General features: G+C 44.0%; 1 protein-coding gene across 5 annotated transcripts; it reads left to right on the top strand.

Annotated features, from left to right (window-relative positions):
• The first annotated feature begins 38 nt into the window (after window positions 1-38).
• On the top strand, window positions 39-12416 carry NDUFV3 (NADH dehydrogenase (ubiquinone) flavoprotein 3, 10kDa). Of its 5 annotated transcripts, XM_010580276.1 has the most exons (5): window positions 39-143; window positions 314-504; window positions 846-936; window positions 6616-7587; window positions 11741-12408. In XM_010580276.1, exons 2-5 carry the CDS (start codon window positions 457-459, stop codon window positions 11905-11907), a joined length of 1278 nt encoding a protein of 425 aa, XP_010578578.1. In that variant the 5' UTR covers window positions 39-143; window positions 314-456; the 3' UTR covers window positions 11908-12408. The 5 variants fall into 5 exon arrangements, with proteins under 5 accessions (XP_010578578.1, XP_010578577.1, XP_010578579.1 ...); XM_010580275.1 differs by lacking the exon at window positions 39-143 and having other exon boundaries at window positions 245-504; XM_010580277.1 differs by lacking the exons at window positions 39-143; window positions 11741-12408 and adding an exon at window positions 9395-10778 and having other exon boundaries at window positions 245-504.
• Window positions 12417-13105: the final 689 nt, after the last annotated feature.

Genomic DNA, 13105 nt, shown 5'->3' with positions numbered 1-13105 from the left:
GCCGCGGGGGCGAACCGGCGAGGGAACGTCCGTCCGCTCCGCGGCGCGTCACGGCGGCGGCTTTCCCCGAGGCCGGAGGGGAAAGCGGGCTGAGGGGAACCGGGGACGGCGGCCACGGCAGCGGCTGTGCCGTACGCCTCCCGGTGCGCCTCGGGGTTGGGGTGGTCGCTCCCGCCTTGCGCCGTCGGGGGGAGGGGGGGGGTTTGACGGGGCTGCGCCAGAGAGCGCTCGGGGTGCAGCTGCAGAGAATGACCGCTTTTAACGTAAAAGCGGCGACTCTGTGTGAAAATACTTTGTTTTGTCCTGCGTTAAGCGTTTGAAGCGGTAACGCAAGCCCCCGTCAGGCCGCTCAGGAGAGACGAACTTGCCTATTTCATTTCCAACCCCGCTGACGACACTCCCCCCGCCTAACGGCGTCCGCCATCGCCTCACGGCTTAGACCCCGCCCACCTCAAGATGGCCGCTCCCTCGCTGCTGGGTTGCGGCCGAGCGGCGACTCGTGAGGTAAAGGGGTAGGGTGGGCTCCGGGCGGAGCGGGGCGGGGGGTAGAAGGGCAGGGAAGAGTTCTCTCGGGCCGCCTCTACCCCTGTGGGGTTGCTCGGCTTCTCTCGGTGGCACGTACCCAGCCGGTCACCTCCCCTCCCCCGGGCCCGGTGCGCCTGAGGCGAGGCGGCCGGTGCCCGCGCACCGGGCCCGGGGGAGGGGAGGTGCGCATGCGTGGGGCAGGACAGCGGGCGGGACTGGCGGCGTTTGCGCGCATGCGCCTTGGGTTGGAGGAAGTACCCTCGTACCCAAGAGAGGGTTTTGTCCCGTTTCGTTCATTTCTTTTATATGGTGCCTTGCAGGTGTTGCGGCTGGAGGCTCGGGGCCTGCGAGGAGCGGCCCCTTCCGCGGCGCTCTGCACTAAGCCGGTGGGCTCCCGGACGCCGCCGACGAGTAAGATGCTTGTTTCGTGCTGAGCGGTGGTGGGGTGTTGTAAATAAAAGCAAACGGGCGTACAGCTGCTCGTAGCAGAGCCTGTTTTCTGCTGCTAAACCAGCAGGGTAGCGAACCGCCTTCCCCTGCAGCCTGCCGGCCTTGGGAGCCTTCTGCACCCTGTGGTGGTGCCCAGACCATAAAAGTTTATCTGCCTGTTGGACCGGGGAGTGCCTGTCTGAAGTTCAAGTCCCTCTGGTTATCATAGAATGCTTTGGGTTGGAAGGGACCTTAAAGATCATCTAGTTCCAACCCCCCTGCCATGGGCAGGGACACCTTCCACTAGACCAGGTTGCTCAAAGCCCCATCCAACCTGGCCTTGAACACTGCCAGGGATGGGGCATCCACAACTTCTCTGGGCAACCTCTACCTGTGCCTCACCACCCTCACAGTGAAGAACTTCTTCCTTACATCTAATCTAAATCTACCCTCTTTCAGTTTAAAGCCACTACCCCTTGTCCTATTACTGTATGCCCTCGTAAAAAAATCTCTCTCTGGCTTTCTTGTAGGCCCTCTGTTAGGTACTGGAAGGCTGCTATAAGGTCTCCCAGGAGCCTTCTCTTCTCCAGGCTGAACAAGCTCAACTCTCTCAGCCTGTCTTCATAGGAGAGGTGCTTCAGCCCCCTAATCATCTTTGTGGCCTTCCTCTGGACTCGCTCCAACAGGTCCATGTACTTCTTATGTTGGGGGCCCCAGAACTGAACACAGTAGTCCGGGGGCAGTCTCATGAGAGTGGAGTAGAGGGGGAGAATCGATTCCCTTCACCTGCTGGTCACACTTCTTTAGCTGCAGCCCAGGATACAGTTGGCTTTCTGGGCTGCAGGCGCACATTGCTGGGTCACCTTGAGCTTCTCGTCAACCAACACCCCAAGTCCTTCTTGTCAGGGCTGCTCTCAGTCCACTTATCCCCCAGCCTGTATTTGTGCTTGGGATTGCCCCAACCCATGGGCAGGACCTTGCACTTGGCCTTGTTGAACTTCATGAGGTTTGCATGGGCCCACCTCTCAAGCCTGTCAAGGTCCCTCTGGATGGCATCCCTTCCCTCCAGCATGTTGACCACACCACACAGCTTGGTGTCATCCACAAACTTGCTGAGGGTGCACTCAATCCCACTGTGCATGTCACTGACAAAGATGTTAAAGAGCGCTGGTCCCAATACTGACCCCCGAGGAACGCCACTAGTCGATAGTCTCCACTCGGACATTGAGTCATTGACTGCAGCTCTTTTGAGTGCAACCATCCAGCCAATTCCTTACACACCGAGTGGTCCATCCATCAAATCTATGTCTCTCCAATTTAGAGACAAGGATGTCGTGTGGGACAGTGTCACATGCTTTGCACAAGTCCAGGTAGATGACATCCTTTGCTCTTCCCTTATCCACCAAGGCTGTAACCCTGTTGTAGAAGGCCACCAGATTTGTCAGGCACGATTTGCCCTTAGTGAAGCCAAGTTGACTGTCACCAATCACCTCCTTATTTTCCATGTGCCTTAGCATAGTTTCCAGGAGGATCCGCTCCATGATCTTGCTGGGCACAGAGGTGAGACTGACTGGTCTGTAGTTCCCCAGGTCTTCCTTTTTTCCCCTTTTTAAAAATGGGGGTTATGTTTCCCCTTATCCAGTCAGTGGGAACTTCCCCATACTGCCACAACTTCTCAAATGTGATGGATAGTAGCTTACCCACTTCATCCGCCAGTTCCCTTGGGACTCCCAGATGCATCTTATCAGGTCCCACGGACTTGTGCACCTTCAGGTTCCTTAGATGGTCTCGAACCGGATCTTCTCCTACGGTGGGTGGTTTTTCATTCTCCCAGTCCCTTTGCCTTCTGCGTCTTGGGTGCTGTGCCTGGAGCACTTGCCGGTGAAGACTGAGGTAAAAAAGTTGACTACGTCAGCATTCTCCATGTCCCAGGTAACCAGGTCTCCCGTTTCCTTCTAGAGAGGGCCCGCATTTTCCCTAGTCTTCCTTTTATCACCAGTGTACTTACAGAAGCTTTTCTTGTTGCCCTTGATGTCCCTGGCCTGATTTAATTCTGTCAGGGCTTTAGCTTTCTAACCTGATCCCTGGCTACCTGTCCTTGCTTCCACCCTCTGTAGGCTTCCTTTTTGTGTTTGAGTTTGACCAGGAGCTCCTTGTTCATCCATACAGGCTTCCTGGTGGTTTTGCCTGACTTCCTCTTTGTTGGGATGCATTGCTCCTGAGCTTGGAGGAGGTGACCCTTGAATATTAACCAGCTTTTTTGGGCCCCTCTTCCCTCCAGCGTTTTATCCCATGGTACTCTACCAAGCAGATCCCTGAAGAGGCCAAAGTCTGCTCTCCTGAAGTCCAGCGTAGTGAGCTTGCTGTGTGGCCTCCTCACTGCCCTAAGGATCTTGAACTCCACTGTTTCATGGTCATTGCAGGCAAGGCTGCCCTTGAGCATCACATTCCCCACCAGCCCCTCCTTGTTGGTGAGAACGTAGGCAAGAAGAGCTTAGAAATGCTCACAGCCGTGACTCTGAACAGCTGCTATGTAAGCCCAGAAAGTGAAAGGTCATCACGATGTAAACAAGGATTTCTGTTGAAATGTACTACGTAGTAAGAAAACTAAAAGTAAAGGTCTGGCAGGACTGGGTCTGCTTGGGATATATTTATATTCATAGGCCATACTGTGAGTTTGACACTTCTTTCCTGTTTACCTTCAATTTAATATGCTAGCTGCTGTGATGCTTGATCAGACTTAAGGAGAGCTATCATTACATTTGTCTTAATAAAAAGAAGCTTTGCAAATTGCCTGAAATTTGGTGGAAATGAGTGTAGCAAGTTACTTTTTTTAATGAGGTGCAAAATCTGGTTTTGAACTTCAGATACTCCCCCTTGTCTTTTGAAATGTTTGGATTATGAGGGTCAAAAAGCGTCCCATTTTACAGAAAGAGAGAAAGACTTGCAAGATCTGACTATCTGCTCCAGGCAACAGTGTTGAGAAGCTGCAGCAAACTACCATGGCCCTGTTCTGTTAAATTTAGTTATAATGCTTCTTGCCCTATAGGTTTGCAGGCAAGTCAATACATGGACCTGGGTTTGGATGCTGCAGTGCATTTGACATTCAGAAGTATTTGAACTCCTTCTGTCCCTGACTAAAGTCAAAACATTAATACGAATTTCAAAGAGGGATATCTTCTGCAAAATGCTGTTTGTAAATAGAGGCTCACTGATTCAGTGAGTAGGATTCCCATCCCAAATTAGAGATGCAGGTGCTTAAAAAGCAAAGCTCCATGGAACCATACATAGGAGTGATCAGACTTGCTGACAGCTGCTGAAAAGACCACTGAAATAGTAGTTGAATGCAGACTTCTGGCTTCTAATGTTAGCTTCTTAAACTCCAAAGCAAATAAAAGCTTGGTTGTTCCATTAAGGAAGCCGTTGCTGCATAGATTGCTATAAGCTTGACTGAATAACAAATTGCTTTTTATAATTTTTTTTTTCATTATTTTAAGTGTGTTTGAGATGTACTTTAGCATCAGCTTCTAGATTCATTGTCCTGCAGCTCTGATTGCACAAGGTGTCAGGAGACCTCTTAGGCCACCTCTTTCAGCCAGCTGCTTCCCCTGCAAATGGTTAAGGTTAGTTAAGGTGTATAGGATGCATCTGTCTTTTTCAGATTCTGCCTGCAACAGGGTGTGCAAATTTGCTTTGCTTTAATAAAATGGTTGTGTTTACTTACGAAGTCAATGATGGGGAATAGAGCTGTAATTTCCGCATGCCACCTTTCTGAGTGCAAACATGTTTTAAACACATTCCGATAATGATACTGATGTTACAAGCATCAGTAAGAATGCATCTGGGAATAATATCCTTGTTACTGATTTGAATGTGTTGTTCTTTTGGCAAAGCGATTCAAATACAGATCAGGTGGTACAGAGTTTGAAGTACCCTAATTAAAGTGTCTGTACCAGTTGTATTAGACTTTATGATTAAAAGTTGAAATGTATCTTTTTCACATATCCAAATATTACTGTTTAAAGAATTTTTCTGGTAACACCTACTGTTAATGGTCAAGTTGAATGTTACCTGCCTTCTTGGTTTCTTAGGATATCTTAACATCAATGCTTCTTCAGCTTTTGCTCAGCTTTCACTTGTCTGTCATCCCTTTGGGCATTGTTGTGTTAGTTTGACCTTCCTGTATGCTTCTTTGAAGAACTCTTCAATCCTGAGTGATATTTCCTCACGTATTAGTTTATACGGGCTGCTGTTTGGCTGTGTCAGTCTGTGGAGGGAGTCAGGCTTCTTTCAAAGGTGGCTGCCCATCCTCCTACTTCCCTCCCCACCCTGCACCTTCCATCTGGCAGAGAGAAGTATGTGTTTGAAATTATTCAAAGTATTACCTGTACAGTAAACTGATTTTTTTTTTCACTTGTACCTATGTTAAGAACTCTGTATTTCTTTCTTAAATACTTTAAATTTCATGTGTCTCTTCTGTATTTTCATTTGGATGTTGCTAAAGACTTGCTTCTATTCAGCACTAATTACAGTAACTCCTTGGATCATACAAGGTATTACTGTAAAATACTAGTAAGGGGGAAAACTACATCTAGTTTATGGTCTTGTAAAGTAGATTTGGGTTTCCAAACTGTGCAGATAAATCTGCACCATAGACTGGAAATCTGTTGAATTACACTGCTGGTTGGAAGTGGTGTAACTCATAATGGAGTTGGCTTTGCTATAGCAAACTTCAGTGGTGGTGTGTCTTCCTAATGTGCTCCCAGTCCTCCTGTTTTCTGTAGCCACAACAGTATTTGCTGTTGATCAGCCTCTTGAGGATAGCATTGGCACAAGCATCCAAGGGGTATTTGGTACTCTGAAGGGGCCTGAAAGTTGCTACTTTCTCTTCAGCTGTTGGCTCCTTGTCTGGAGAATTGAGCTTAATGAAAGTATCCATGAGGGAGAAGAAATAAAGGCAGGCTAACATGAAGCATTAGGAGATCTTCTGAGACCTTTTTTACATAGAAATCTCAAACCAAAAATAGGAAGTGGAGACAGTGAAGACTGGAGGAGATAAGGTCTTGGGGAAATAATGTCAAACTGTGTTAGACACAATTCAGTTGGTAGGTCACATGGATGCGTGAACAAGTAATACTTTCATGTATGGCCTCAGGTATCTCTTATTCCGCTACTTTGTCTCTTGGGAGTCATCCCTTCCTACTGCTTTAAAGATAACTACTGCAAGAGGCTGGCTTTTGCTATGACTGTTTACTATGTCTTCTGCTTCGCTGGCTTGTTCATATACAAATATTATCTCTGAAGCAGCATATTTGAAGAGCTCGGTTAACAAGCTATCTTAATGTTCATCTGAGATAGGAAGGTGTCTGTAAACCATTTTCAGTGATGCAGAATTGAAGCACAGAGAAAAACAGCTCTTGCAAAGAGTCTGGGAGTTTCAGCATCGCAGCAGCAAAAACTGTTAAGTGCTAACTAGAACTCTAGTTTCTTAAAATGTCTTAAAACTTTCTGCTTCATAATGCCTGTATTTAGTATAATGACTTCTTTCAATTTGCTTTTTGTACTAGATTATCTCAGAAAGTTAAAATTGTATGACTAAGATCACTAATTAACAGTGGTGTCAGATATAATGATGATAATCCTCTTTATGCCGTTTCCTAGATGTAGTGGCACCACAGGGAAGCACCAAGCTGCTAGCCATCAAGGCACCAGTTGAATTTCCTAAAATGTTGTCTTCCAGCTCTCTCCTAGTATCTGCAAACAAAGGTGAGAGCATATCTAGTACTAACCTTGAGAAAGCTTCAAAACCTTCTGCTGAAGATGTGAGGATGTTCATGTCAAGAAAAACTGTGGTTGCATTTCCTCAGCGAGTAGTTGTTTCTTCCCTTGAGGAGGAAAACCTCACTACACCTGCAACAGAAGGAGTCTTGAGGAAAGAGTTAGTTGAGGAAGAAATTTCATCTTCATCCAGCTCAGATTCAGATTCTAGCTCAGATTCTGAGCAAGAAAATGATGATGACTCAGAAGTTGCTGTTAAAACCAAAGTTGAGTTTCCTAGACGAGATTCCATGTTTTCTGAGAACATAGCAGTAAAGGCATCAATGCTAGCAAAAGAGAACTTGTCCAAGAAATCCCACAAAAAATATGTAGCTAAGAAGAAGCCATGCAAAACAGAAACTGATATGTCTCCTGTCAAGCAGGTCGCATTTTCTAAAACATCAGTTAGCCATGAAACATCAAAATCCAAAGCAAGAGACCCCAAAGTAAAATCAACTCCAAAAGAAGCAGATCGGCAGAAGCTGGTCTTAGACCCACACATGGTTGACAGCCAAGACCTGACCGATGTGACTCATAAATCTGATTATTTGGAGGAAAAGTCCATTGGAACACAAGTAGCAGCTATTCAGCTGAAAGCTTCGTCAGTGACTCAGGAAGACAAAAAGCAAAAACTGGTATCCAGAGGAGAACAAAAAAAGGTGAAGGAGGCACAGGAGTCAGAAGCAGAAGTAGTAGCTGCTCCTAAACTAGAAGAGGAGACTTCTGAAAGCACAGTGTCAGCGATGGGCACTACAGCAAAGGAGGAGACCATTCAGGACACAGGAGTCCAGGATGGAGAAAGAAGCACAATTGAGGGTACAACTTTAAATTGTTTGAAATGTATTGATTCATCTGGGCTAGGGTTTAACTTTTTTTAAAGGGTTTCTAAGTCTTCTCTGTTCATGATTCTCTGATCTTTATACTGAAGCTAACTATGTAGCAGTGACTTTCTGGAAGATAAATTCTTGTTCATTGCTAATTGTTATAAGCGCTCAGTAATACTCAGTTTCCAGTTATGCTGAGAAAGGAAGCGGTCTTCATTTCACTGTGTTTAGTTTCATAAACCAGTTACTTATAAAATGAAGCCAAGATTGTTTCCACTGTGAGCAAAATGATGGGGTTTGTATGACAAAACTTGTTTTCCCTCTTTTCTTGGGAGGATTTGGTAGCTGCCTTTCTCCTGAGCCAAATTTGATGCCATTTGATTTTTGCTTAAATCCTGCTGTCTTTCTCTTACCTTTTTTTTTAATATATATATCTTGCAGTGTTTCAGATTTCAGTAGACTTCAAGAAATCATAGTGTAATGCCAGTAACAGGTATTGATTCTGAGATTGGTAGGTTGTAAGCGAGTCATGTTGAAGTAGCACAGAGTTGACCTTATAACCCAGTTTTTTTAGTGAGTTGGGGAGGAGACAGTGATATGTTTTAGGAATGAGCATCATGCATCATATAATCATTTCCCTAGCTATACTTCCCTGTCTAACTTAGCCTTATTGACTACCAGTCCTGTTAACTTACCTACTGATCTCATTCTATGTGTTTCAGTAGCAAATGCCCCTCTGTCCTGAACTGCGGTGGCTTACCATTGTTGCCTTTCAACTTAGGCAGCATACCATTTTAAGATCCCCTTCCTGGTTGCTGTTTTGAATTAAAGAATTTGCCTACTTGGAAGTAAAAGCAGCATAATTGTAAAACTGCTTGGATATCATCCTTCAAATGATATCCTTGCAGAAAAGGCCTGGGATGTCCAGATGGACAGCAAGTTGAACGTGAGCCAGCAATGTGCCCTTGCAGGAAAGACCACCAATGGTAACCTGGGCTGCATTAGGAAGAGTGTTGCAAGCAGGCCGAGGGAGGGGATCGTTCCCTGGTGAGATGCACCTGGAGTGCTGTATTGAAGACTCGGGGGGGGACATCATCAATGTATGTTAAATACCTGAAGGGAGGGTGCAAAGAAGACAGAGGTGAGACTCTTTTCAGTGGTACCCACTGGTGGGACAAGAGGCAGTGGGTACAACCTGAAACACAGGGTTTTGCCTGAACATCAAGAAACACTTTTTTTTACTGTGAGAGTGATGGAGCACTGGCGCAGGTTGTACAGAGAGGTGGTGGAGTCTCCATCCTTGCAGACATTCAGAAGCTGTCTGGACATGGTCCTGGGCAGCCTGCTTTAGCTGACCTGGCTTGAGCATTTGGGGTTGGACCAGATGACCTCCAGAAGTGTCTTCCAACCTCAACCATTCTGTGACAAGTCTAACCAGGTTAAGTGACAACTAATTGCTTTTGTACATCGGTTTTCAGGATACAGTATTGAGTAAAAGACCTGCCTTCTGTTTTAAGGGGTTAGTTGGCTCATAATTTGATCTGTTTTAAGAGTTGGAAGCTAAGCTTGCCTTCTTCCCTGACTGCAACTCAAATGGTAAAATACAGCAGTGTTTGCAAGTGACATTTTCACTTACTTGTTCCTCGTCGCAGTCAGCAGCAGAAGCTTTCTTTAAAAAAAAAGAAAAGGAGGGGGCGAAACACATTAGTATTTATCTACAGATGATGCTTTTCTCCCCATTCATCCACAGTGGAGTTCTAGATGCTCAAGCATTTTTTTTTTTTTCCCCCACATTGAAGCTGATATGAAGACCCAAAAAATGAGTTCAGTTAATTTCAAGTATGATATGGAGGACTTGGTCTTAATATGTGCTAATGATTCAAGGTGAAGATTATGATACATTGAAAATCTATGAAATGGCCTCCTCTACTCTGATGCTGTAAATCCAGAATAAGGTTAAGCCCGGGTGACAAACTTTTCCTGTAGATCTGTAGTGATGGGGCAGTAGTACCACTGTGCCTCAGACCCATTGTCATCATAACCACACCAGCAAAACCCTTTCGGGTAGGAAGGACCTGGCTTTGCTGAAAGCAGCCCTTGCTGTTGAGCTCCTCTTGCTCTGTGGAGGTAGGTAAGACTGTGACAGCAGGAAAGTTTCTGTTTGGTACGTGCTAGAGAACCATGTTGCAGTGGCTGTAGGAGAGGTGGGGGTTAGTACAGGCAAGTTCACACCCCTTTACTGCTGGTGTAATGTCTTTGGGTGCCAGAGGGTGGCAAAAAGTCAAACCTAGCTACACCATGTTCAACAGTGTCACTGGTATCTCCAGGACTATCTTGTTCTCTCTTCGTTTTGAGGCCACCTTTGAGAACAGCTACTGCTTTTCCATATTTAATGTTCACAGATAATGATACCTTCTGTATTCTGCTTCTGTCCTGTTCCTGTGTTCTTTTGTTCATCTGCAAACTCTGCAGCAGGCACACTGAAGATGTAAAAGCAATTTTTCTCATTACAAACCTGGATGTTAAGGTGATGTCATCCACTTTGTAGAGCAGGCATGCTAACCAGTCAGCAAAAACTGACTTTAACTGCTAAGTAAGTAGCAAAATAGTAGCATGGTAACTCAGAAATATACCTCTGATTCATTTTGGGAGAACATCCTGTGAAATGCTTGCTCTTTAAGACAGAAAGCATAGATGAAGTCTGAAGTATGGGGAGGATGAACTCAGGGAAAATTTTTTCCTTCGAGAAGCCAAGTACAGTGTATTTGGGCAGGAAAAATGAGACTCCATCTGCTTTTCTTCCTGAGCATCTGTCTCTTAATTTGGAACAACTGTCTCTTGCAGGTTGAATGTACACTTGCCTACGCTTGCCTGTTCTTGGGGCTATTTGCAGCAAAGACCACATCATCTGGCTTTTATATCTGTAGTGTTGTCTCCTATGAGCTGTCTCAGTAGGAAGTAAGCAGTAGGCACAGGGATATTTCCTTTCATAGGTTGTGTGTGTTCTTTTGCTGAAACCATGGCTTAATACATTGCATTTTATAAGCAAGTCTTGCTAAATGTTACGGATACATGTTCTTAAACTGGTACTGCTACACTGCAATAATTATGTCACAATTAAAGGGAAATTCTGGTGTTCAGTTGCTTGAGTTCTTGTATTTTTATTGTAGATGGTTGTATTACAAAAAGAAGCTTAATATACAGTCTAACCTAAACCACTACATACAGATTTATATGATGAAGCTTTTAACTAGATTATGCTTATGTCTTTCCTGTTGTTAAAATTCTGGGTATATGAAAATAAATTAATATTGGGAGTAAAGTTTTATTTCTTGCAATTTCCTTGATTGTAAAATCAGTCTGTAACAGGAACCTTTTATGTAAATGGTACTGCCTAAATTTGCATAATATTCTAAAAGTGTAAGATTTAATGTTGGATTTAATGTGAAGTAAGGAGTTCTGAATAACTTCATTAAGTTATTCTTTTAGGAAGAAGAGCTGATACAAAGTTTAGAAGATTACATTTAGAAGAAAGGAAATTTACATCAAAGGCTCTTGATATATTACTGTTCAGTATAACCACATTTGAAATTGAACTGTGGAGACCTCAATAATTCCATCACTTCTCCCCATGGAAAAAATTCAATCTGTAGAGTAGTTCTAATAGCTGTATCTCATGGTCTGACATGAAGATATATCATTTGTACTGCTGCTTTGCCTCTCCTGGCTTACTAAGAATGTCACCTACTGTTCTGGCTGGAATGAAAACCAAGGCAACTATGAAAAAGCTGGGAAATGCAGACATATGTCTTCAAAATTTAAATGAAATGTTCTGCCCTATCCACCCCCAGCATTAGGTGGTAGTTTGGATTTTAAAACCCATGCTGTATTAGATGACTTGTACTGATTCCCATTCCCCTACTGCATACTAATATGCTGCTTTAGGACCAGACAAGGTACAGCAGAACTTAGTAAACTTATCCTTCTGTTATAGTTGCTGACTTTTTTTTCTCTTTTTTTTTTTTTTTTAATTAATGTTGACTGGATGAGGGATCTGCCAGTATATGAAGGCTCGCTCAGTAATTAAGAATATTGCCCTCTGGTGTGGCATCCTTATAGTCACTGGTTACTGTTTGTTTTCACAGAGACCACAGCAGCTGCTGAGCCTGCTCCAGAAGAATTCGATAATTCTACCTACAAGAACCTTCAGCATCATGAATATAACATTTATACCTTTGTTGATTCTGTTGTGGTTCTCTCAAAATTCAGGCAGCCTCAGCCATCTTCTGGAAGACCATCACCAAGGCACTGAAAGAACCACATTCAAAACAAATGCCCAGGCAGAATGATAAATTGTTCTATTTAGCACTGTTGCTTCATCTGTATTATAAATCAGATCATAAATAATAAATAGATGCATGATAATTTATGCTTGTGCTTTTGAACAGTTGTTCTTGGTTCTTGGGAGTCCCTCACTTTTATGAATGAGCTGCAAATGAATCATCACTGAATGAAAATAGCTTTTCTGCCTCTCAGTATGTATTATTTGGTGATAGTGTAAACAAGTCCTGACTTTTCAGCTTCTCCAAACTTTTGAAACTGACCATTCTTTCAGTACCATGTCAAAGAATGTAATGGCCATTGCATATGTGCCTCTTCGGTATGTGCCGTGGATTTTAATAGGTATTGTTATCACTGTACCGCAGCAGGCTGTTCTTGCACACAAACATGTTCCCAGCTCTGAAGAGGCTATGTTTACTCTGGATTTGAAGTTAAAATCATTGGCTGGAAACAGCATAAGAAGTATTTGTCTCCTGTGGCAAGTAGTGTATGTTTTGTGTTAGTAGAGGAATGTAAGTTTATGTAATGTGATTGAAACATCTCAAAACCTCTGCGGTTGTAAAGGGAGAACGTCCAACTTTATTTAATCTTCTGTTGGGGGTTCTAGCATCCAGGTTCTGCAGTGACTGAAATAATGTAAAATGTAAGAGAACCTCAGTGGGCAGTTCCTAATGAACTGTATTACATTGATTAAATTCTGAGGAATAACATAGTTCTATGAGTAGAATGACCTGAATGTTATTTTTAAATGTGATGAAAATAGCATTGTGGTGTAAAATCAGCTCCTGGTACTAATTGTTCAGTGGGACTATGCTTCAGTTCCCTCTCCCCCCCCACCCCCCCCCAATAAAAGGTAAGATTGCTGTCCTGCTTCACTCTTGCTCTACAGAAAATGTGAGAAATGAGGCATTCCTCAATATATGTTATCAGCAGTTACAGTTGGTCTCAGTAAATTTTGTATTTCCATCCTATTAGTAACAGTCTTCTGCCCTCTGGGAAAACTGCCTTGATGACCACCAGCTGTTGCGGGTTTAGTTCCATTTTGGCTTCTTGTTCATTTGGGGTTTTTTGGAGTTAATTGGTCTTTGAGCAGTTGTAGTTTCAATAGCTCCAGCATTTTCCATCACCTGTCTGTATTCTTTCAAGCAACAGAATATGCAAGATCAAAG

This window comes from Haliaeetus leucocephalus, unplaced genomic scaffold (assembly GCF_000737465.1).
Source record: "Haliaeetus leucocephalus isolate CR32 unplaced genomic scaffold, Haliaeetus_leucocephalus-4.0 Scaffold702, whole genome shotgun sequence".
Taxonomy (NCBI): domain Eukaryota; kingdom Metazoa; phylum Chordata; class Aves; order Accipitriformes; family Accipitridae; genus Haliaeetus; species Haliaeetus leucocephalus.
This window is presented reverse-complemented; position numbering and strand designations above follow the sequence as displayed.

Coding starts and splice junctions, on each gene's coding strand:
- NDUFV3 (XM_010580276.1), top strand. CDS start 457: ATGGCCGCTCCCTCGCTGCTGGGTTGCGGCCGAGCGGCGACTCGTGAG. Junction 505..845: donor GCCGAGCGGCGACTCGTGAG/GTAAAGGGGTAG, acceptor GGTGCCTTGCAG/GTGTTGCGGCTGGAGGCTCG. Junction 7,588..11,740: donor AGAAAGAAGCACAATTGAGG/GTACAACTTTAA, acceptor TTGTTTTCACAG/AGACCACAGCAGCTGCTGAG.